This window comes from Cherax quadricarinatus, chromosome 2 (assembly GCF_038502225.1).
Source record: "Cherax quadricarinatus isolate ZL_2023a chromosome 2, ASM3850222v1, whole genome shotgun sequence".
NCBI classification, from domain to species: domain Eukaryota; kingdom Metazoa; phylum Arthropoda; class Malacostraca; order Decapoda; family Parastacidae; genus Cherax; species Cherax quadricarinatus.
The window spans coordinates 75,642,270-75,667,884 of record NC_091293.1 but is presented as its reverse complement, the minus strand read 5'-3'; the positions used below and the strand labels follow the sequence as shown (position 1 = coordinate 75,667,884).

At 39.0% G+C, this 25,615-nt stretch overlaps 1 protein-coding gene across 1 annotated transcript in view; it reads left to right on the top strand.

Annotated features, from left to right (window-relative positions):
• Phb2 (prohibitin 2) overlaps nucleotides 1-25,615 on the top strand; it is a 55,082-nt gene that overhangs the window by 6,645 nt on the left and 22,822 nt on the right. The window contains exons 2-5 of the mRNA XM_053776268.2: nucleotides 486-606; nucleotides 1,893-2,034; nucleotides 15,495-15,578; nucleotides 25,292-25,417. Of these exons, the coding sequence (XP_053632243.1) occupies nucleotides 486-606; nucleotides 1,893-2,034; nucleotides 15,495-15,578; nucleotides 25,292-25,417 (473 nt within the window). The remainder of the gene's footprint in view (nucleotides 1-485; nucleotides 607-1,892; nucleotides 2,035-15,494; nucleotides 15,579-25,291; nucleotides 25,418-25,615) is intronic.

Here is a 25,615-nt window from a genome sequence, read left to right as displayed (position 1 = left end):
TTGTCAATTTTTGACAAAAAAGATTGGCTGGAGACACTGTTGGGCAAAATGGTCAAAAGTGTAATTCTGCATTTCATCCAGACCAGTAATGCCCAGTTATCTTTTGAAGTACAGAATTGTACTGTAGTACTAAAGGTTACAATACCTGTATTCTTAGTCCAGTTGTCCTACATCACCGGGACAAGTCCACTGGTTCAGAAGACAGCCAGACATTTATGAAATATTAATTTCATGATTTGAGAATTGCAGACAATCTGCATTATTGTACACACCATACCCCTTCCTATTAATCCATTAATGAGTTTTTTTACTGCAGTTTCATTTTTATATCAGTCTTTATTGAGTAGTATAATGAAAGTAAATTGAATTATAAAGATGCCAAGCCATGTCAGTATTATGTAGTCTAATTAACTAGAAGAACTATTTTTAGTTTACCATTAGTTTACCCATTTGCAGTAAATGGTTAATACAAATTTTCCTTTCAGTTGAGGGTGGTCATCGCGCCATTATCTTCAGCCGGATTGGTGGAATTCAGCCAGACATTTACTCGGAAGGATTGCACTTTCGCATACCCTGGTTTCATTATCCAGTCATCTATGATATCAGGTTGTTACCGTGTATGGCATACTGTTTACTCACAAAATTAAAAGTACCATCAGTGTTGTAATTCCTCCTCCTATCAAAAAACATTTCTTCTGAAATGGTAGGGAATCTTTTTCTCTATTATTAAGCAGGTGCGAAATTGGAAGTCGTGAGCATTTTGTGTAACAGTAATTCCAATTCCATTGCTGAAACAACCCAGTACTTGGCTGTTCTGCTATATGCCTGCTTTTCTATTGAGTACAAGACACTTCCCATTAAACTGAAAAGTGCCCCATGATGCAACCAGAAATAGGTAATTTGCCCAGTTTTACATGAAATTCAACAAATTCCAGTTAAAAAAGGTCCAGTAACACTGTAGGCATTCCAGCTACTAAAGCATTTCTACCATTCACTAATCATATTCACAAGCCTGAATTTTTTTTCAAGTTTTACCACATTTCTCGGGTAATAAAATATAACCAAGAATGACTAGACGTTGTTTAGGCTGTCTGGATATTTGAAGCAGACCTAATAAAAACTCAATAGACCAGAAATATGGTGCCTACCCTTACTCAGGAAAATTGCCAGATCTAATATTTATTACTTTGAGGTCTATTTCAGGTGTCATGCAGTCTGAAGATGATCAAAATCTCTGTTCCACTAGTATATGTATGTCTTTCGGTTACTATTTTAACACAGGTCAGAGTTTCGTTGATCCTGTCATGCACTGCATAGTGCAAATTTTTTTTCATACTGTGCACACCAACATGCTCATTCTCTCGTGTCGAGGCAAAAATTTACTGATCACAGTGCATTTGAGGGTGCTATGATTAAGATATAGGTCTACTTAAGTGATGCTGGCCTCAATGACAAAATTCTACACGAGAGTGGGAAAGGATTTATAGTTCTCATATTTTTATTTATGGATCACCAGTTGTCAATTAAAAAGCATATAATAATTTTGCTTTCAAGGGATTAACTTTAAGATTCTTCAGTAGTTATAAATTACAGTAGCAGTAATTCTGCAATGTGAAGGACTAATTGGGGGGATTGTTTGAATGTCTGTTAAATCAGAATTGTTTAAAAATAGCAAAAAGCTCTTAGTGTTCTTATGTATACTATAGTAATGTAAACACTATTTACTTTACAATCATACTGTTTTGAATATAAAAAAAAAGGAGCTAAAAGTTGAGTTTACCCACTGGATTATTCCCATTATTTTAAAAGTTTGTTTTATTGAGGTCCTTTATATCAAAGGGTTACTGTACTATATTGGAGTGTTCAGATTGTAACCTTTGATTATGTTGCAGGGCCCGCCCCAGGAAAATCACTTCTCCTACAGGAAGTAAAGATTTGCAGATGGTAAATATTTCCCTCAGAGTATTGTCAAGACCTGTTGGTACAGCCATTCCAATTATTCATCAAACACTGGGTCTTGACTTTGATGAGAAGGTAAAGTTCACTACACATTTTGGTTGAATGCTAGTATGTAATACAGCAGTTGAGTACGAACTTCCAATATTTACTCTTTATTTGCTTGCCAAATGTCTTAAAACTACTTTGCTCTTATACTCCTATTATACAAATAACCCACATGTATGAGACAAACTTTTGATGACGTTCCGGTCTGACTTACACCAAGATGTCTGTGTGATGAGTTAATGCCCAAAACGTAGAAGACAAACTTATCACAGGTTCGTCTTCGACGAGCGGGTTATTTGTGTACTGACCGAGTTGACCAGTATCTCAGTGCAAGGATAATACCCTACTTGTAGCTCCTTTCTAGCACTAGGGTTAACTTGTGTAATTATTTCTGGCTACACCTGCAGGTCCATTAGTAAAGTAAAAGGACACAAGTGCAACTAATGTGACATTTTATTGTGGCAACGTTTCGCTCTCCAGGAGCTTTATCAAGCCACAATAAAATGTCACATTAGTTGCACTTGTGTCCTTTTACTTTACATATTGTCGGTAATTCTACCAACTTTATTACAGGTCCATTAGTGCTTGATCACCAATCACTAAACTTCTGTGAAACCACGTATCTTCTGTTTATCCCCTTAGGCTGCCAACCCCTGCATTTTGTGCCAAAATTGCATATCCATGCATGGTCAGGTGATGCCTGCGTGTACGTGATCCTTACAGTTAACACTATAGCTACTTGTAAAGGGGTGAGCCTAGACCCATAATCTACAGTGACAGTCTATTATAGGAAGAAAGGTAATAAACATTTTGGTCATATTAAAGCTCCCCAAGCCTCGGTTACAGGAGCATAAGCTATCCCAGAACATCACATATGGGGAGCAACATTAAATAATGGAAGACCCATGGGCAGCTACAATAAATAATGGAAGACCCTGGAGTATCCAGCACAAAAATGGGGTTCCTTGCATATTGTTCATAGCTGAATCAACCTCCGAGGCAGACTGCATGTGCGAATGTGGAAGTCTGATAGAAAAAATGAGGTTCAGAAAGATGAGGTGAATCACAATATTGATGCAGGGAAAAAAGCTGGATAGTGAACTGAGGCATCTGTGGAGACGAAGAATGTTATCCATGGAGACAAACAGGGACTGTACCAAAGTATTGTGGTGCAAACTTGGGATGTACCAAAGTATTGGTTTCTAAAAATTGACAAATTTCAATGCTTAAAATTGAGTATCAGTTAATTTTGATGTTATTAACCTTAAATTGAGTATTGATTTCTGCAAAAGTTTTGGTATTATTTTATCCCTAGTGTAAAGCATAGGTTTTAAATTTCACTCTTCACACATTGGAAGCTGTGCTGCCACTAAGGTTTTTAGAAGGTATCCAAGCCATTCCAGGATCCTGGGAATGGGGTTGTGATCATTCCAAATGTTCATGAATCTGGTCCTCATTACTGTACAGGTGTTGAAAATTTGAAGGCAGTTGGATGAGGTGTTAAGATACATATTATTGAAAAGTAGAAAGAAAAAACAATCTCATAACCTCATAAAGTTATCCTTTTGGGGATACAAAAGATTTCTCAAATTAAAGTTGGCTCAAATGGCACCTGAAAACCACTTTCTTCCTTTGTTATAAGTCAGAAAGTCAGAGATGGATGCCAGAGTAATAGTGTGAATTCCAAAGTTGGATGATTCATTTATCATTTGACCATTTCACCTCACATACAGTTTACTTTATTTTCCTTGTTTTGATCACCCTGGTGGTAAGTACAGTGTATACAGCAACCATCTAGGAACATGTTATACAGTACAGGTCTCCCTCAACATTCGAGTTTTCCACTTTTGCGGGCTTCAAACATTCACAAATTCCTAACATATGTAATGACATATTTAAATTATGTCATTGCATATGTTAGGAATAGTGGCGGTGGTAGAGTTTGTTTGGAGATTGGACAAGATAGTCCTTCAATATGACACTAATATCAACTCTACAGCTTATTTATCTATCACAGTTCATCTAATATGACAAACATTATTAATCACATAGAAACGTGACATATACTTTAGAATGAATAAAATACATCATTAAGTATGTCACGAGTGTTGCTGTGTTGTTGTTGGGTGTATAATGGCTACTGAGAGCATAAGCCGTACATGGTGGTGGAGGCAGCATCAGAGGCGGTAGAGACTAGAGACGGCGGTGTTATCAGTCGCCTTATGTAACTCCAACAACATTGGAGGAGTTAGGTTTGTTCTGTCCTTTTTCTATCGATTAATCGCTCAAGTTACTTGCTACACTGTTAATGCTACATTTTATTGCTGGTTGGTGCTATAGCCTTTATCAGTTTGTGCTGCTTTAGTATCGTACATATTGTAGAATCACTGAAGAAGGCACATTCTCTCCCTACTCCGCTTTGGTACTCTGCTACGAGTTCTTTCTTGAATTCTATAGTTTTTCTCGCCTTTACCAAAGGGCTGTTTTATGATTGTTCATGGTTCAATAGGTTAACGAAGCAGTATTGTATTATACGTATTTCCCTACAATATATTGGGGCACCAAACATTTGCGATTTTTCAACATTCGCGAGGCTCTTGATCCCCTAACCCTTGCGAATGTTGAGGGAGACCTGTACTACCGTTTTGTTATGAGTCTGAAGTGAAAGCCTATTTAATGTATAGCACTGGCAAGTTTGCAGATCTTGACTTTCTCTAATGAATGAGTAGGTGTCAGATATATAAAAATTTCATGTATCTACTAACTATACATTAAGTATGCATTTATCTTTACTTTTCTGTGCATTTCTTAATTCTATTTTGTTTATTAATTTCTGTTTTAAGAGACTTAGTCTGAGTTCAGGTTACATTGTCATGATTCTGGAATTAACAGATACTGCACATTGTTAGCAGGAAGTAAAATAAACCTACAGTAATTAATAAGGTCTGTACTTTGACAAGTGCAAAATTGAATTGTGGTAAGAGAACACTACCACTTTATTTGGATTAGTAACCCTGCAGTGTAATAATCCTGGATAATCCAAGAAGGCTCAATGGTATGGTTTATTTTCACTAGTCCTTCATGGTACTTTTCAAGAGGCAGGACAGTGAAGTACAGGTCGTCCATCACAAATCCGGCATCATTGGGACCTGTAGTGTGCCGGATTACAGAGTGGTTAGGTTAGAATACACTTAATAAAATTAACCAACATGACTTACACAGTTCATTGAACATCGGCAAAAATCGAACATTTCCGCTACTTTGAGCTCAATTTCAAGGTACTTTTCGTCATGAAAGCAATCAAAATCATGTCTATTTCTGTAATATATCTTCCATTCTATCAAATGAGTCCAAAAAAATGAGAATACAACCATAAAAACCATACGAAAATATACTGCAAAGAGGCGGCTAATGGCTGAGAAGTGAACTCCTTTATTTATCGTCCGTCTTTTTTATTTTTGTTGTACGTTAAGAAGCATCTTTCCATCATACATTGCCCAAGTTTCAATGTGATAGCCCAACAAACAACCGAGAAAAAAAAAAATATTTACCAAAAATCATGTATGGCAAGCCCAAGCCAGGTACTAGAAGTAAGTCACTTTGTCTGACTTTTCTGGGTTATCCCAGGTTCTGTATACATACACTGCTTTGTATGATAACCTACGTAGCTGTATTTGTGTATACCTGAATAAACTTATTTACTTCTAATCTGTCAACTGAGTACAAGAAACCGCCCATTCAATTATTTCAACTACCCAATAAAGTGGTCAGAAATTGGCAGTTTGGCCGATTTCACACAAATTTCAACATATGCCAATTTCAAAATAGGATCCAGAATAAACAATACAGACATTCCTGGCACTAAAATAACATTTTCTCTGTTCATTAGTCACAGCTCCAGGTCCCTCTTATATTACTCTTGCTTTTCATTTGGAATTTTTATTCACAAAAAAATAGAAGATTTACTGTTATGCATAGTACTGCAATATTGTAATAATTGTATAAATAATGTCAAGCCATTCTTGACTACGTATTGGAATTTAGACTGGCAGGCGGACAGGTATTGGACGGTGACGTCATTTATTTAGTCTTGGGCATCACTAAAGAATAGAACATTTTCGCTACTGTGAGCACAATTTCAAGGTACTTTTCGTCATGAAAGCAATCAAAATCATGTCTATTTCTGTAATATATCTTTCATTCTATCAAATGAGACCGAAAAAATGAGAATATAACGTAACAACCATACAAAAATATGCCTCTAAGCGGCCGCTAACGGCTGAGAAGTGAACTCCGCTATTTATGGTCTGATTTCTTTCATTTTTGGTGTACGTGAAAAAGTATCTTTCCATCATACATTGCCCAAGTTTCAATAAGATAACCCAACAGGCAAAGAGGGGAATGTATGAGAGTATAGTTTTACCAACGCTCTTATATGGGTGTGAAGCGTGGGTGATGAATGTTGCAGCGAGGAGAAGGCTGGAGGCAGTGGAGATGTCATGTCTGAGGGCAATGTGTGGTGTGAATATAATGCAGAGAATTCGTAGTTTGGAAGTTAGGAGGAGGTGCGGGATTACCAAAACTGTTGTCCAGAGGGCTGAGGAAGGGTTGTTGAGGTGGTTCGGACATGTAGAGAGAATGGAGCGAAACAGAATGACTTCAAGAGTGTATCAGTCTGTAGTGGAAGGAAGGCGGGGTAGGGGTCGGCCTAGGAAGGGTTGGAGGGAGGGGGTAAAGGAGGTTTTGTGTGTGAGGGGCTTGGACTTCCAGCAGGCATGCGTGAGCGTGTTTGATAGGAGTGAATGGAGACAAATGGTTTTTAATACTTGACGTGCTGTTGGAGTGTGAGCAAAGTAACATTTATGAAGGGATTCAGGGAAACCGGCAGGCCGGACTTGAGTCCTGGAGATGGGAAGTACAGTGCCTGCACTCTGAAGGAGGGGTGTTAATGTTGCAGTTTAAAAACTGTAGTGTAAAGCACCCTTCTGGCAAGACAGTGATGGAGTGAATGATGGTGAAAGTTTTTCTTTTTCGGGCCACCCTGCCTTGGTGGGAATCGGCCGGTGCGATAATAAAAAAAAAAAAAAAAACCCAACAAACAACTGAGAAAATAATATAATAATAATAATAATAATAATAATAGTATCTTTATTTACTACACGTGCATGTACAAAGTATACAGGCCTAGCTGACATCAGTGACATACTGCTGTATAGAAAGCCACTTGTTATGCAGAGTATTTCAAGAAAATTAGGTCAGTGTCCCAGGTACCCATTTACTGATGGGTAAACATAGACAACAGGTGTAAAGAAACACGCCTAATGTTTCTATCCAGGCTGGGAATCGAATATTTACCAAAAATCACATATGGCTAACCCAAGCCAGGTAATAAAAATAAGCCACGTTGACTCTTTTTTGATTATCCTAGGTTCTCTACACATGTGCTGCTACATGTGATAATCTAAAGAAAATAACTTTTTTGTTTCAGGTGTATGGTACAGTACGAGTATATATCACAATTAGCCCTGTGCTACTCCGTTTTCTCTAATATAAGCCCCAAGACAGGGATAGGAGAATGGTATTTGTATACCATATCCTCTTCATACCTTCGTCAAACTGCTCGGTGTTATGCCAAATATTATTTATTCTGTTGCTGGTTTTCTTTTTCTGTCTCATAAACACGCTAAGATAACAGGGATATCTTGCTACTCCTACTTACACTTTGGTCACACTTCACAGACACGCACATGCATATATATATATATACATACATCTAGGTTTTTCTCCTTTTTCTAAATAGCTCTTGTTCTTTTTTATTTCTTCTATTGTCCATGGGGAAGTGGAAAAGAATCTTTCCTCCGTAAGCCATGCGTGTCATATGAGGCGACTAAAATGCCGGGAGCAATGGGCTAGTAACCCCTTCTCCTGTATACATTTACTAAAAAAGAGAAGAAGAAAAACTTTATAAAACTGGGTTGCTTAAATGTGCGTGGATGTAGTGCGGATGACAAGAAACAGATGATTGCTGATGTTATGAATGAAAAGAAGTTGGATGTCCTGGCCCTAAGCGAAACAAAGCTGAAGGGGGTAGGAGAGTTTCAGTGGGGGGAAATAAATGGGATTAAATCTGGAGTATCTGAGAGAGTTAGAGCAAAGGAAGGGGTAGCAGTAATGTTAAATGATCAGTTATGGAAGGAGAAAAGAGAATATGAATGTGTAAATTCAAGAATTATGTGGATTAAAGTAAAGGTTGGATGCGAGAAGTGGGTCATAATAAGCGTGTATGCACCTGGAGAAGAGAGAAATGCAGAGGAGAGAGAGAGATTTTGGGAGATGTTAAGTGAATGTATAGGAGCCTTTGAACCAAATGAGAGAGTAATTGTGGTAGGGGACCTGAATGCTAAAGTAGGAGAAACCTTTAGAGAGGGTGTGGTAGGTAAGTTTGGGGTGCCAGGTGTAAATGATAATGGGAGCCCTTTGATTGAACTTTGTATAGAAAGGGGTTTAGTTATAGGTAATACATATTTTAAGAAAAAGAGGATAAATAAGTATACACGATATGATGTAGGGCGAAATGACAGTAGTTTGTTGGATTATGTATTGGTAGATAAAAGACTGTTGAGTAGACTTCAGGATGTACATGTTTATAGAGGGGCCACAGATATATCAGATCACTTTCTAGTTGTAGCTACACTGAGAGTAAAAGGTAGATGGGATACAAGGAGAATAGAAGCATCAGGGAAGAGAGAGGTGAAGGTTTATAAACTAAAAGAGGAGGCAGTTAGGGTAAGATATAAACAGCTATTGGAGGATAGATGGGCTAATGAGAGCATAGGCAATGGGGTCGAAGAGGTATGGGCTAGGTTTAAAAATGTAGTGTTAGAGTGTTCAGCAGAAGTTTGTGGTTACAGGAAAGTGGGTGCAGGAGGGAAGAGGAGCGATTGGTGGAATGATGATGTAAAGAGAGTAGTAAGGGAGAAAAAGTTAGCATATGAGAAGTTTTTACAAAGTAGAAGTGATGCAAGGAGGGAAGAGTATATGGAGAAAAAGAGAGAAGTTAAGAGAGTGGTGAAGCAATGTAAAAAGAGAGCAAATGAGAGAGTGGGTGAGATGTTATCAACAAATTTTGTTGAAAATAAGAAAAAGTTTTGGAGTGAGATTAACAAGTTAAGAAAGCCTAGAGAACAAATGGATTTGTCAGTTAAAAATAGGAGAGGAGAGTTATTAAATGGAGAGTTAGAGGTATTGGGAAGATGGAGGGAATATTTTGAGGAATTGTTAAATGTTGATGAAGATAGGGAAGCTGTGATTTCGTGTATAGGGCAAGGAGGAATAACATCTTGTAGGAGTGAGGAAGAGCCAGTTGTGAGTGTGGGGGAAGTTCGTGAGGCAGTAGGTAAAATGAAAGGGGGTAAGGCAGCCGGGATTGATGGGATAAAGATAGAAATGTTAAAAGCAGGTGGGGATATAGTTTTGGAGTGGTTGGTGCAATTATTTAAAAAATGTATGGAAGAGGGTAAGGTACCTAGGGATTGGCAGAGAGCATGCATAGTTCCTTTGTATAAAGGCAAAGGGGATAAAAGAGAGTGCAAAAATTATAGGGGGATAAGTCTGTTGAGTGTACCTGGTAAGGTGTATGGTAGAGTTATAATTGAAAGAATTAAGAGTAAGACGGAGAATAGGATAGCAGATGAACAAGGAGGCTTTAGGAAAGGTAGGGGGTGTGTGGACCAGGTGTTTACAGTGAAACATATAAGTGAACAGTATTTAGATAAGGCTAAAGAGGTCCTTGTGGCATTTATGGATTTGGAAAAGGCGTATGACAGGGTGGATAGGGGGGCAATGTGGCAGATGTTGCAAGTGTATGGTGTAGGAGGTAGGTTACTGAAAGCAGTGAAGAGTTTTTACGAGGATAGTGAGGCTCAAGTTAGAGTATGTAGGAAAGAGGGAAATTTTTTCCCAGTAAAGGTAGGCCTTAGACAAGGATGTGTGATGTCACCGTGGTTGTTTAATATATTTATAGATGGGGTTGTAAGAGAAGTAAATGCGAGGGTCTTGGCAAGAGGCGTGGAGTTAAAAGATAAAGAATCACACACAAAATGGGAGTTGTCACAGCTGCTCTTTGCTGATGACACTGTGCTCTTGGGAGATTCTGAAGAGAAGTTGCAGAGATTGGTGGATGAATTTGGTAGGGTGTGCAAAAGAAGAAAATTAAAGGTGAATACAGGAAAGAGTAAGGTTATGAGGATAACAAAAAGATTAGGTGATGAAAGATTGAATATCAGATTGGAGGGAGAGAGTATGGAGGAGGTGAACGTATTCAGATATTTGGGAGTGGACGTGTCAGCGGATGGGTCTATGAAAGATGAGGTGAATCATAGAATTGATGAGGGAAAAAGAGTGAGTGGTGCACTTAGGAGTCTGTGGAGACAAAGAACTTTGTCCTTGGAGGCAAAGAGGGGAATGTATGAGAGTATAGTTTTACCAACGCTCTTATATGGGTGTGAAGCTTGGGTGATGAATGTTGCAGCGAGGAGAAGGCTGGAGGCAGTGGAGATGTCATGTCTGAGGGCAATGTGTGGTGTGAATATAATGCAGAGAATTCGTAGTTTGGAAGTTAGGAGGAGGTGCGGGATTACCAAAACTGTTGTCCAGAGGGCTGAGGAAGGGTTGTTGAGGTGGTTCGGACATGTAGAGAGAATGGAGCGAAACAGAATGACTTCAAGAGTGTATCAGTCTGTAGTGGAAGGAAGGCGGGGTAGGGGTCGGCCTAGGAAGGGTTGGAGGGAGGGGGTAAAGGAGGTTTTGTGTGCGAGGGGCTTGGACTTCCAGCAGGCATGCGTGAGCGTGTTTGATAGGAGTGAATGGAGACAAATGGTTTTTAATACTTGACGTGCTGTTGGAGTGTGAGCAAAGTAACATTTATGAAGGGATTCAGGGAAACCGGCAGGCCGGACTTGAGTCCTGGAGATGGGAAGTACAGTGCCTGCACTCTGAAGGAGGGGTGTTAATGTTGCAGTTTAAAAACTGTAGTGTAAAGCACCCTTCTGGCAAGACAGTGATGGAGTGAATGATGGTGAAAGTTTTTCTTTTTCGGGCCACCCTGCCTTGGTGGGAATCGGCCAGTGTGATAATAATAAAAAAAAATTTATGTTATTTATATCGTTTATTATGTCATATTAGATCAATTATGATAGGCAAATAAGCCGTAGTGCTGATATTAGCGTAATAATAAAGCATATTCTCCTGCTTCGTGAGACTGAGCTCATGGCAACCGACAGTGGCTTCAAAGCCACCTTATCTTTAATGGATAATGTACTGTGTAGGTGCTTTACATAATGAGAAGCATTTCTATTATTCATTGGAACTATGGCTAGGGCTAAAAGTAAGCAGGTTAAAACAATAAATGGAGAAAAAGAAATTGGAATGACTTATGCAGCAAGTAGCGCCACCAAACAGTACCAGCAGGTTGGTGTGGTGACCCTGGAAATTTGAAATTATGCTAGCCAAAATTAGTGCCGAATAACTGTTTGCCGGATTTGTGATGGCGGACCTGTAGTATATTTTACTTTACCTTGCAGAATAGGGAGTGAAATATGATGAAATTTAAGACTGACGTAAGTACTGGGATACAGAACAAGGCTAAGGAATTTAAATACTGTACTATAGTACAGTGGACCCCCGATTAACAATATTTTTTCATTCCAGAAGTATGTTCAGGTGCCAGTACTGACCGAATTTGTTCCCGTAAGGAATATTGTGAAGTAGATTAGTCCATTTCAGACCCCCAAACATACACGTACAAACGCACTTATACAAATACACTTACATAATTGGTCACATTAGGAGGTGATCGTTAAGCGGGGGTTCACTGTATTTGGTACCTTGTCTTATGTATTAGTCTTCCTCACTCTTTCTATATTTCCATAACTGGGACACACTACAGCCACCAGTCTGTCATGGCCTACCTGGGCATGGATAATGGATTCTCTCAGAATGATGTAACGAAATAATCACTCTTAGTTCTGCTGTTTATTGTGGGAGTATGTGGATACATACAGTGAAGAGATTGGCATGGCCATGCTCTGACTTTATAATTTGAACCGAGATGAACTGCACTAGCCTCAGGCACAGATACCTAATAGTCATAAGTCACATATTAATTATACTCCAATATTTCTTCCACAGACATAACTGCCGATGTTAGTCGAACACAAGGGTGCCCATACTACAAGATCATATGTTACAAAAGCCTGACATGGGTGTTAGGGAAGGGAGGATGAGAGAGCCTCAGGGGACCTGGGGGTGTTTTAGGAAGGGATGGTGAGAGGACCTCACGGAACCTGGGGATGCCATAAGGGAGGGAGAGGCAGGCAGGCAGGCAGGTGCACACTATCAACAAGTGACTTTGACAACCAGTAACTATCACAACAGGCCAGGTAACGAGTAATGACATTAACATCTCGAGGAAATTAAGTTACTAAATATTTAATATTTTTTATTATATATCTATTGTGAAATAAGCATTCTCTTATACAATGGAACTCCGGATTTCGTACTTAATCCGTTCTAGAAGGTTGGCCTAAATCCGAAACGTACGAAAACCGAAGTAATATTTCCCCTTAGAAATAATGTAAATCCAACTAATCCATTTCAGACACCCAAAAGTATTAACAAAAAATATATTTTATAAAGGCTAACTATAGTTTTACATACAGAAAACAATGAGAAATAAATGTGAAGAACTAATGAAATGGATAAATGAACACTTCAGTCCCTTTTACCTTTATTGAAGAGTCTTGTTGGCATATGGAGGACAGTAAGGAGAGAGGAGAGAGGAGAGTTTGTTTGGAGACAGGACAAAATACTTGAATATGATGCTAATATCAACTTTGCGGCTTATTTATCTGTCACAATTCATCTAATATGACATAATAAACAATATTAATAACATAGAAACATGATATATGCTCAAAAATTAATAAAATATTACGTTTGTGATTAGTGGTGGCTGCGGCAGCTGCCATTCTCTCTTCTGCTGTGACTATGTATCTTCCCATTATTATAAGAGAAAACATTGTGTTTGTGAGGCTAACTACACTACATCAGTTTCATAAGGAAATCATTGAAACAATGTACTACATAATTTATAAATAAGAAATTTTGTTTTTTATTAACACATTGGCCAATTCCCACCAAGGCAGTGTGGCCCAAAAAAGAAAAACTTTCATCATCATTCACTCCATCACTGTCTTGCCAGAGGGGTGCTTTACACTACAGTTATGAAACTGCAACGTTAACACCCTTCCTTCAGAGTGTAGACACTGTACTTTCCATCTCCAGGACTCAAGTCCGGCCTGCTGGTTTCTCTGAATCCCTTCATAAATGTTACTTTGCTCAATCCAACAGCACGTCAAGTATTAAAAACCATTTGTGTCTATTCACTCCTGTGAAATATGCTCATGCATGCCTGCTGGAAGTCCAAGCCCCTCGCACACAAAACCTCCTTTACCCCCTCCCTCCAACCCTTCCTAGGCCAACCCCTACCCTGCCTTCCCTCCACTACAGATTTATACTCTCAAAGTCATCCTGTTTTGTTCCATTCTCTCTACATGTCTGAAACACCTCAACAACCCCTCCTCAGCCCTCTGGATAATAGTTTTGGTAATCCCACACCTAATTTCTGAATTACGAATTCTCTGCATTATATTCACACCACACATTGCCCTCAGACATAACATCTCCACTGCCTCCAGCCTTCTCCTCGATGCAACATTCATCACCTATGCTTCACACCCATACAAGAGTGTTGGAACAACTATAGTCTCATACATTCCCCCTTTTTGTTTCCATGGTCAAAGTTCTTTGTCTCCACAGACTCATAAGTGCACCACTCACCCTTTTCCCCTCATAAATTCTGTGATTCGCCTAATCCTTCACAGACCCATCTGCTGACACGGCCACTCCTAAATATCTGAATACATTCACCTCCTCCATACTCTCTCCCTCCAATCTGATATCCAGTCTTTTGTCACCTAATCTTTTTGTTATCCTCATAACCTTATTCTTTCCTATATTCACTTTTAATTTTCTTCTTTTACATACCCTACCAAATTCATCCACCAACCTCTGCAACTTCTCTTCAGAACCTCCAAAAAGCACCGTGTCATCAGCAAAGAGCAACTATGACAACTCCCACTTTGTGTTTGATTCTTTATCTTGTATAAAAGCATAAGAGAGAATGTAAAGACAAAGTGGTTATTGTATGTATGCTATAGTACATGCTTACTCTGGAGGAGATGCTGGCAGAGGTTTAGGGTTGTGGAAGATAGCGCAGGGTGGCGTATGTTGTCATTAGCCCTATAAACCTCTTAACAACATTGGAGTAGTTAGTTTCGTGTCGTCCTTTTTCTATCGCTTAATCACTTAACTTACTTGTTAGTCTTAGTGCTACACTTTATTGCTGGCTGGTATTATTGCCTGTATCGACTCCTGCTGCTTTAGTATCGTACATATTGTAGAATCACTGAAGAATTCTATCGTGTTTCTCGCCTTCTTTATCAAAGGGCTTGTACTCTGAACTTTCTTTGACCCCATGGTGGCTTATTTAGCAATTGCAAGCACATAAAACAATGGATAATTACGAAATGATTTGGATGAACGCGCAGAGTGATGTTTACTCAATGAGTAACAAAGGCAGACAGTCACAAACATATGAGCAGACGCATCTGATATGTACGATTTCCAGGTGGAGGTACGAAATCCGGACCAAAATTTCAGCCAAGAAAGTGATCTAAATCCAAAATGTACAACATTTGGTGCTTATGAAATCCGGAGTTCCACTGTACATATATTAAACAGTCATTATACACCTACCATCCGACTTATGACGTGCTCGACATACGACCATTCGACTTACGACCTTGTTTTCTATGCCAAATTTCTGGGAAATAAACAACTGTTTGTGTTGTACAGTGTTTATCCTAAACCTTACAGTATAAAATACAGTACTAACTGCATAAAAAGTAAAGTAAAACATGAAATACCAAAATAAAACAATAAAATAGTCATTACAAAAATGTGATGTTGATATTCAGTAGTAAAGTTCGACTTACGTCCATTTTGACGTACGACCGGTTTCTCGGAACCGAACTCGGTCGTAAGTCGGATGGTACCTGTAATTTTAAAAATAAAAAAAATGTAGGTATCTGTATAGGCTGAAAATTGGGTATCTGTATAGGCTGAAAATTGGGTATCTGTATAGGCTGAAAATTGGGTATCTGTATAGGCTGAAAATTGAGTATCAGTACCAGCCAAAAATTTTGGTATGATCCCATCCCTAATAAAAAGTAAAAATTCGTTATTAAAAAAGTCAGGAGTCAAATTTCATTTGAAGTTGGGTCATACTAGAGTACAATATATATACAGTAGCACTACTATGTGAATAATATATGTAACAATGACATTTAAGCTTATTTTGTTCTCTTTAGGTGCTTCCCTCCATCTGCAATGAGGTCCTTAAATCTGTTGTAGCAAAATTCAATGCAGCTCAGTTAATCACCATGAGACAGCAGGTGAGTCTAATTATTTATCTGTTATACCTTGTTTTATTATCCACCTGATATAAGATAAAATATACTGCCAGGACAAAGGTAAGAGTGGACATGTTGGGATATGCTTCTGTGAAAGATGAGGTAGGTGAGGTGTTGAGGCATATGGGAAGAAAGCTTATGTATAAAGGCAAAAATGGATAATGTGCCAGAGTATAGTGGTACCAACACTTTTATGAGTATATTTTAATTAATACCAACAGCCATCTCCCACCAAAGCAGGGTGACCTGTAAAAGAAGAAATGGAAGTTCTTCTTTTCATATTTAGTAATTTATACAGGAGTAGTAGTACTAGGCTCTTGCTCCTGGCACTTTAATCACCTCTTATGACATGCGTGACTTACTGAGGGAAGATTCTTCTTCACGTTCTCTTGGAGTGTGAGATACGAGCTTTAAATACTGCAGCAAGGAAGAGGCTGGAGGCATTGGAGATGATGTTTGTGAGTGGTGTGTGATGTGAATATTATGCAGTTACTTTGGAGCATAGATTAACCCAGTGTGTTAGTAACCCAGGGTAACCCACTAAAGTGAGTATGTCATTGATGACTGTTGTTTCCATTGGGGTCCTCTAATCCTCTTTCCTAGGATATGACCCACACTGATCGCCTAACTTCCATGTACCTGCCTAGTGATAGGTGAAGAGGGGCAGCAGGTATAAGGAGACATGACCATCATTTTCATTAATGCTGAGGATTGAACCCTGGTCCTTCATTATGCAAGGAGGCTACCAGCTGTGTGGGGTTACAAAAGGTATTATTTAGAGGCTGAAGAGGTTGATGTGATTTGGGCATTCTGAGAGGATTGAGCAGGATAGGATGTCCTGGGGGTTATCCCAGCAAGGATTGAAGGGAGGGGGTAATGTCTTGAGCACTAGGGGCTCAAGCATTCAGCAGACTTGTTTGAACATTGTAAATCATAATGAGTGGAGAATAGTGATTTTTATGACTAAGTGCTCTGGAAGTGGGAGGCATGGTAACATTTATGAAAAAATTCATGAAAACTTGTTACCTGGATATTATTCCTGGAGGTGGGTAGTACAGTGCCTGTACTTGGGAGGGGCGAGGAAGTTGCAGTTGAGAAGGTTATTTGAACTGCAGTATCTTTGCAATTTCAGCAAAACTGCTAATGATTGATTAAAGGTGAATAATAACTATTTTTGGGTCACTAACTTGTTGATGGCTGGTGTGTGAGTAATCAAAAATAAAGGTAGAAGTCTACATGATCAAACCAAACAGGTTACTGTAGGAGATGCCTGATTAGGTAGGCTTTGAGGGCTGTATGAACCCAACTGTAACTTGGTTGCTCAGATAGATAACCCAGATACTCTTGTTCAAAATTATCCAAAATTGGGTTAAAATACATTCATATTGGATTTTTTAAATACAGTGGACCCCCGGTTTACGATATTATTTCATTCCAGAAGTATGTTCAGGTGCCATTACTGAACGAATTTGGTCCCATAAGGAATATTGTGAATTAGATTAGTCCATTTCAGACCCCCAAACATAAACGTACAAATGCGCTTACATAAATACATTTACATAATTGGTCGCATTGGGAGGTGATCGTAAAGCGGGGGTCCACTGTGTATGTTCAATTTTGAATAGTGCAGTACAGGCATACCTTGCTCTTGACTACCCCATTATATTTGGAGCTATAATTTTCTCTATTGACTTGAATAACCTTGTAACTGGTAACTGGTAAACAATCTCCACATCCTCCCAAAAACTAAGATCTTTATTTTATAATTAAAATACAGTGGACCCCCGGTTAACGATATTTTTTCATTCCAGAAGTATGTTCAGGTGCCAGTACTGACCGAATTTGTTCCCATAAGGAATATTGTGAAGTAGATTAGTCCATTTCAGACCCCCAAACATACACGTACAAACGCACTAACATAAATACACTTACATAATTGGTCGCATTGGGAGGTGATCGTTATGCGGGGGTCCACTGTACATTTGATCTAGTATTGTTAACCCTTTGAGGGGTCCAGACCCCTAATCTGAAAATTCCCCACATGGTCCAAGAATTTAAAAAAAAAAAATTATGAAATGGTAGAGAATCTTCTTCTGAAGGTAATAAAACAAAAATTATGAAATTTGATAAAAAATTGACAATTATGCTCTCACAAATTTTTGCTGTATCAGCAATATTGATGCATCAGCGATTTTGCCCACTTTGAGTCCTATTTTCAGCCAATTACATTGTTCCACTAGAACAAATTCTTAGCTGTTTCGCTAGTATGTGTTCCATTTTATCTATTGAGTACAATAAAGTGCCCAATCAGCTACCCAGTAAAGTGATCAGAAATTGGTAATTTGGCCAATTTCACACCGTTCAAAATATTCCAGTTTCAAAATAGGTTCCAGAATAAACAGTGCAGGCATTCATGGCACTAAAATAACACTTCCTCTGTTTAGTAGTTACGTTTGAAGGCTTTATACGTGAATTCCATTTCAATTGTTTATTCACATAAAGAATTTTTATTCACACCAAAAAAAATAGAAGATTTACTGTTATTCAACATTGTAATAATTGTATAAATAATATCAGCACATTCGTGAATGCACATTAGACCCACCAGTTGACATGTATTGGATGTGTGATGTGATTTGTTTACTCTAGAACATCGGCAAAAATTGAATATTTCTGCTAATTTGAGCTCAGTTTCAAGCTACTTTGAGTACTAAAGCCAGTCAAAATCATCTCTATTTCTGTAATATATCTTCCATTCTATCAAACGAGACCAAGAAATTGAGTATACAACCGTAAAAACCATACGAAATACACTGCAGTCGCTGTTTTAATCCAAAAACATGGTTGCAGTTTTTTTTTTCCTCGTACACTGCATGCTGCACGATTTGTTTTATAAGGTGCACACTTACCACACAGACGAATTCTCTTATATCTAAGCCCAAATTTACCACTCGCAGCTTACCTGAGCGAGCTGAGCTCATGACATAGTACTATGGCTTGGACCCTGTCTTCAAAGCAATTGAACTATGGGATGGACCCCTCAAAGGGTTAAAAAAGAGCAACTTCATTTTTATATTTTTGTAATAAAATGTCTTAAAATAAAAATATTACTAAAAAAAATTGTTATACAGTACATACACTGTAAAATTAAATAAGAATTCAAGTACAGTATACATTTGGCGAGGCAAAATACGTTTTGCACCCTTTTTTTTATCGCTGATTAACCCTTTCACTATCTAGACCCCACCTGAAACTTGTCCACTCTAGGAATTTCAAAAAAAACTTTTTGGGTATTGCCTTATGAAATGGTAAAGAATATCTTTCTGAAGGTAATAAAATAAAAAGTTCAAAATTTGATGGAAAATTGACAAAATTATGCTTTCGCAAATTATGCTGTGTCGGCAATATTTACGCATTTGTGATTTTAGCCCACTTCGAGTCGTATTTAACCCATTAACTGTCAAAACTTAGATCTGTTCTCTTGCCCAGTGCTTCGAATATTTTGATTTTTTTTTAAATTAAAAGGGAATTTTTTACATGTAATAAGATAAAAAAAAAAATTTTAAGTCAGTACTTACGGAGATATAAGGCCACGAAGTTGGCACTTGATGCTCATCTGACGGTAGCATGAAGTGCTACCACTTGCAGACATGTTTCAAATATATCATGTTTTTCCATTTATTTTTTTAATTTTCTTAGTTTTTAGGATATGATAATTATATTTTATAGTAGATCTTTTGATTTCATAGCGAGTTGTTTAGGCACAAATATTATGTACAGTATTATTAATCATATTGTCACAAACACACACACACTGATAGATGATTTTGTACACCTTGCTGATTCACCTTCTATTATCTGCAACTATATACAAGGTATTTACATGTCCCAGTTATGTTTCTATGATACTTCATGACGCATGGATTCATACGGAGTGCCACCCCACATTGCTGACACTTGAATCGTGTATCCTTCCACTGTTGGGGTCGCCTTGTGGTGTTGGCACACACAAAACACTTTTACTGAGAATACTTCTTTTTTGGGGTAGACGGTATTGGTATCAGGTAGTGACAGTTAGCGAGGATTCAGTCTGGAACTTCTCCCACTGGTTGTGATTGGGGAACAGGTTGCTGTTGAGGGGCAGGTACAGGTATGGTACTATACTTTTTTACTATTTGCTTTATGACATTGAGGGTGAATTCTGCATAAGTCATTTTCCAGTGTTTATTTCATACATATTGAAGGCATTGAGCAGAGGTGCTTGGCTGAGTGTCTGGTGTGGCCACCCCAAAGGTGTTTGGGGTGGCCAGGAGGTGCAGAGGCAGAAAGCACTACAGGATCTTTTTAGAGCCACACCCCAGCTTTGGGCCGAAGCCCGAGCACTGAGGAAGCTCAAGAATGCCTCTTGCTGTGAGTGTTGCTGCTGCTACTTCACTTGTCCATTACACTCTTGTATATTGGGAATGGAGGCAGCACATGGTTGAGGGGGTGCCGGGCTGTCCTTTGTCTGCCCACCCACAGCACCATGCCACCCGTCACCACCACCTCTTCCTCCATCCCCAAATATTCTTCACGATCACTATCACTATCAGTGGCTGGGGTTTTCGATCATGATCTCCCACAACCCTTGAGGACTGCATATGGCACACTGCCTGAACGTAGGCGACGATGCCTGAAGGTACGCTTCACTGGGGAATAATGTATCCAGTGGACCCCCGGTTCGTGATGCTATCGGTATCTGATAAATCCGGTAACCAATGCATTATATCGCAGAAAAATTGCCTTGCTTCCCGATAAAAAACCCGGTATGCGATGTGGTTCGTACGAGACGTGTCCATGTGTGGCCTGAACTGCCAGGTGTGTGCCAGTGTTTACAAGCCAGCCAGTGTGTGCGCATCTAAGGATACATTCGGTACTTTCCGTATTATCCATATTATCACTGTTTTTGGTGCCTGTTTTTGCAAAATAAGTTGCAGAGATTGGTGGATGAATTTGGTAGGGTGTGCAAAAGAAGAAAATTGAAAGTGAATACAGGAAAGAGTAAGGTTATGAGGATAACAAAAAGATTAGGTGATGAAAGATTGGATATCAGATTGGAGGGAGAGAGTATGGAGGAGGTGAATGTATTCAGATATTTGGGAGTGGACGTGTCAGCGGATGGGTCTATGAAAGATGAGGTGAATCACAGAATTGATGAGGGGAAAAGGGTGAGTGGTGCACTTAGGAGTCTGTGGAGACAAAGAACTTTGTCCTTGGAGGCAAAGAGGGGAATGTATGAGAGTATAGTTTTACCAACGCTCTTATATGGGTGTGAAGCATGGGTGATGAATGTTGCAGTGAGGAGAAGGCTGGAGGCAGTGGAGATGTCATGTCTGAGAGCAATGTGTGGTGTGAATATAATGCAGAGAATTCGTAGTTTGGAAGTTAGGAGGAGGTGCGGGATTACCAAAACTGTTGTCCAGAGGGCTGAGGAAGGGTTGTTGAGGTGGTTCGGACATGTGGAGAGAATGGAGCGAAACAGAACAACTTCAAGAGTGTATCAGTCTGTAGTGGAAGGAAGGCGGGGTAGGGGTCGGCCTAGGAAAGGTTGGAGGGAAGGGGTAAAGGAGGTTTTGTGTGCGAGGGGCTTGGACTTCCAGCAGGCATGCGTGAGCGTGTTTGATAGGAGTGTATGGAGACAAATGGTTTTTAATACTTGACGTGCTGTTGGAGTGTGAGCAAAGTAACATTTATGAAGGGGTTCAGGGAAACCGGCAGGCCGGACTTGAGTCCTGGAGATGGGAAGTACAGTGCCTGCACTCTGAAGGAGGGGTGTTAATGTTGCAGTTTAAAAACTGTAGTGTAAAGCACCCTTCTGGCAAGACAGTGATGGAGTGAATGATGGTGAAAGTTTTTCTTTTTCGGGCCACCCTGCCTTGGTGGGAATCGGCCAGTGTGATAATAAAAAAAAAAAAAATAAAAAAGTTACCATGGGCCCCAAGAAAGCTCCCAGTGCCAACCCTTCGAGACCAAGGGTGCTAATGACTGTTGAAATGAAGAAAGAGATAATTGCAAAGTACGAAAGTGGAGTGCGTGTGTCGGAGCTGGTCAGGTTGTATAGTAAACCCCAATCAACCATCTCTACTACAGTGAGCAAGAAAACGGCAATCAAGGAAGCTGTTCTTGCAAAAGGTGCAACTGTGATTACGAAACAGCGACCGCAAGTGTTAGAAAATGTTGAGAGACTGTTATTGGTGTGGATAAATGAAAAAGATATAGCAGGAGATAGCATCTCTCAAGCAATCATTTGTGAAAAGGCTAGGCAGTTGCATGACAATTTGATAAAAAAATTGTCTGCAACTAGTGGTGATGTGAGTGAATTTAAGGCCAGCAAAGGTTGGTTTGAAACATTTAAGAATCGTAGTGGCATTAAAAGAAGAAGGGAAGTAACCCCGGAAAAGGACTTGCTACCTCAAGTCCTAGTGGAGGGGGATTCCCCTTCTAAATGCTAACACCATCCACACTCTCCCCTCCTCCCATCCCATCAATCATCACCAGATCTTCATTAAAGGTAAGTGTCAATTATTCTTTCGTTATTTATTGTTACGTATTTATTGTTATTGTTGTTATTGTAATTACTGTTCTATTACATTAAACTTAATATTTCATGTGGTAAAAGTTTTTTTTTTCATACTTTTGGGTGTCTTGCACGGATTAATTTGATTTCCATTATTTCTTATGGGGAAAATTGATTCGCTTTCCGATATTTTTGGTTTACGATGAGCTCTCAGGAACGGATTAGTATCGTGAACCGGGGGTCCACTGTATTACTATCACTTGACAAAAATTCTAAGGGTATGAAATCATTCTCATCATCACTTGTATCACTTTCACTATTGTCAACCAAAACTGACAGAAAACGATAATTTCCATTTGCGTAGTTGCCTTTGAGTAGTAATACTGGCCACCCCAGAGGTGCTTGGCTGAGGGTCTGGCATGGCCACATTAGCCACCCGAGGTGATGGGCTGTGGGTCATCTGGGTTATTGTCAATATTTTCACTAATTCCTTGATCATTAGTGGCCACATTGATCTCAGATCCACTAAACTCATGTTCTGTATCACTTTCCTTGAGTAAGAGTGTGTTGATATGACGAGGCGTGAATGAATCATGGGGATTTGCCATGATGTTGACCCAAGATGGAAATGAAACTAACTGGTGCTACCATGTGGTACCACGGGGTCCCCGATTTTTTTTATGTGGCACACACTGAGTGCACAGATACATTCATATCTAGGTCGCTCAGGCCTCTCTCTCCAAATCTGAAGGCAGGCAAAATAAAACGGTGATGTATGTTCGGAGTGCTAGTGGTAACAGCGTAGATCTGCTTTTGGACAGTTAAGGGGTTAAGGCCATTTGCATTGTTCCAGTCGACCAAATTCTTAGCTCTTTTGCTAGTACAGTGGACCCCCGCTTTATGATCAGCTCCCAATGCGACCAATTATGTAAGTGTATTTATGTAAGTGCGTTTGTACGTGTATGTTTGGGGGTCTGAAATGGACTAATCTAATTCACAATATTCCTTTTGGGAACAAATTCGTTCAGTAATGGCACCTGAACATACTTCTGGAATGAAATAATATCGTAAGCCGGGGGTCCACTGTATATCTTTTTTATCGACTGAACACAAGAAATCGCCCAATCAAGTAGTATTTCAACTACCCAATAGTGTGATCAGAAATTGGTAATTTGGCCAGTTTCACACAAATTTCAAAATAGGGTCCAGAATAAACAATTCAGGCATTCTTGGCACTAAAATAAAATTTCCTCAGTTATGTTTCCAGGCTTTACACATGAATCCCATTTTGATTTTTTATTCAAACAAAAAAAAAATTTACTGTTATGCAGTATCGTAATAATTGTATAAATAATACCAGTGCATTCGTGAATGCTTACTTGACCCACCGGTTGGACGTGTATTGGATGCATGACTGATTTGTTTACTCTTGAACATTGGCAAAAAACAAATCTTTCTGCTACATTGAGCTCAGTTTCAAGCTATTTTCAGTTCTAAAAAAAAAATCAAAATCATCAGTATTTCTGTAATACATGTATATCTTCCATTCTGTCAAATGAGACCAAGAAACCAAAAATACGACCGGTAAAAGTAGGTCTTAGACAGGGATGCGTAATGCTGCCATGGTTGTTTAATATATTTATAGATGGGGTTGTAAAAAAAGTAAATGTTAGGGTGTTCGGGAGAGGGGTGGGATTAAATTATGGGGAATCAAATACAAAATGGGAAGTGACAGTTACTTTTTGCTGATGATACTGTGCTTATGGGAGATTCTAAAGAAAAATTGCAAAGCTTAGTGGACAAATTTGGGAATGTGTGTAAAGGTAGAAAGTTGAAAGTGAACATAGAAAAGAGTAAGGTGATGAGGGTATCAAATGATTTAGATAAAGAAAAATTGGATATCAAATTGGGGAGGAGGAGTATGGAAGAAGTGAATGTTTTCAGATATTTGGGAGTTGACGTGTCAGCGGATGGATTTATGAAGGATGAGGTTAATCATAGAATTGATGAAGGAAAAAAGGTGAGTGGTGCATTGAGGTATATGTGGAGGCAAAAAATGTTATCTATGGAGGCAAAGAAGGGAATGTATGAAAGTATAGTAGTACCAACACTCTTATATGGGTATGAAGCTTGGGTTGTAAATGCTGCAGCAAGGAGATGGTTGGAGGCAGTGGAGATGTCCTGTCTAAGGGCAATGTGTGGTGTAAATATTATGCAAAAAATTCGGAGTGTGGAAATTAGGAGAAGGTGTGGAGTTAATAAAAGTATTAGTCAGAAGGCTGAAGAGGGGTTGTTGAGGTGGTTTGGTCATTTAGAGAGAATGGATCAAAGTAGAATGACATCGAGAGCGTTTAAATCTATAGGGGAAGGAAGGCGGGGTAGGGGTCGCCCTCGAAAAGGTTGGAGGAAGGGGGTAAAGGAGGTTTTGTGGGTGAGGGGCTTGGACTTCCAGCAAGCGTGCGTGAGCATGTTAGATAGTGAATGGAGACGAATGGTATTTGGGACCTGACAAGCTGTTGGAGTGTGAGCAGGGTAATATTTAGTGAAGGGATTCAAGGAAACCGGTTATTTTATATAGCCAGACTTGAGTCCTGGAAATGGGAAGTTTGAGGGGTTTGAGATATTGGCAGTTTGGAAGGATATGTTGTGTATCTTTATATGTATATTCTTCTAAACTGTTGTATTCTGAGCACCTCTGCAAAAACAGTGATTGCGTGAGTGAGGTGAAAGTGTTGAATGATGATGAAAGTATTTTCTTTTTGGGGATTTTTTCTTTCTTCTGGGTCACCCTGCCTTGGTGGGAGATGGCCAACTTGTTAAAAAAAAAAAAAATAAGAATTCACCTCAGTCGCTGTTTTAAACCAAACTACTGTCACAGTTTTTTCTCATTATGCACTGCGTGCTGCAGGATTTTTTTGTAGTGCACACTTAATGCATCGACCCAATGTCTTGTATCTTATGGCTCACAGCTTATCTGAGTGAGTTGAGCTTAGCACATAATACTGTAGCCAGTGAAGTGATTAAACATAAGTTTGAAGTATTTTTGCTTCTTTTTTTTTCAGTCAAAGGTGTGATTACTTGCATATAAACACTACAATAATTTATTTGATATTGTATTTAGAGGTTTTCAACATTACAGGTTTCACTTATGATTCGCCGAGACCTAACTCAGCGAGCAGAAGACTTCAACATCATTCTTGATGATGTATCTATTACAGAGCTTAGCTTTGGCCGGGAGTACACTTCAGCTATTGAAGCTAAACAGGTAAATTATTGTAAGGCTGTTGGTGTTCATTGGAAATGTGTTGCTTTTGTTTTGTTATATAATTGTAAATAATTTTTTAGGATTTGAAATTTTAGCATATGAATTATAGTAATGTATGGCTCTAAAAAATGCAGTAATTTCTATAACTGGTATATTAAAAATATTGTACATTTTTAGTTTTCCTTGTTCTTAATAGTG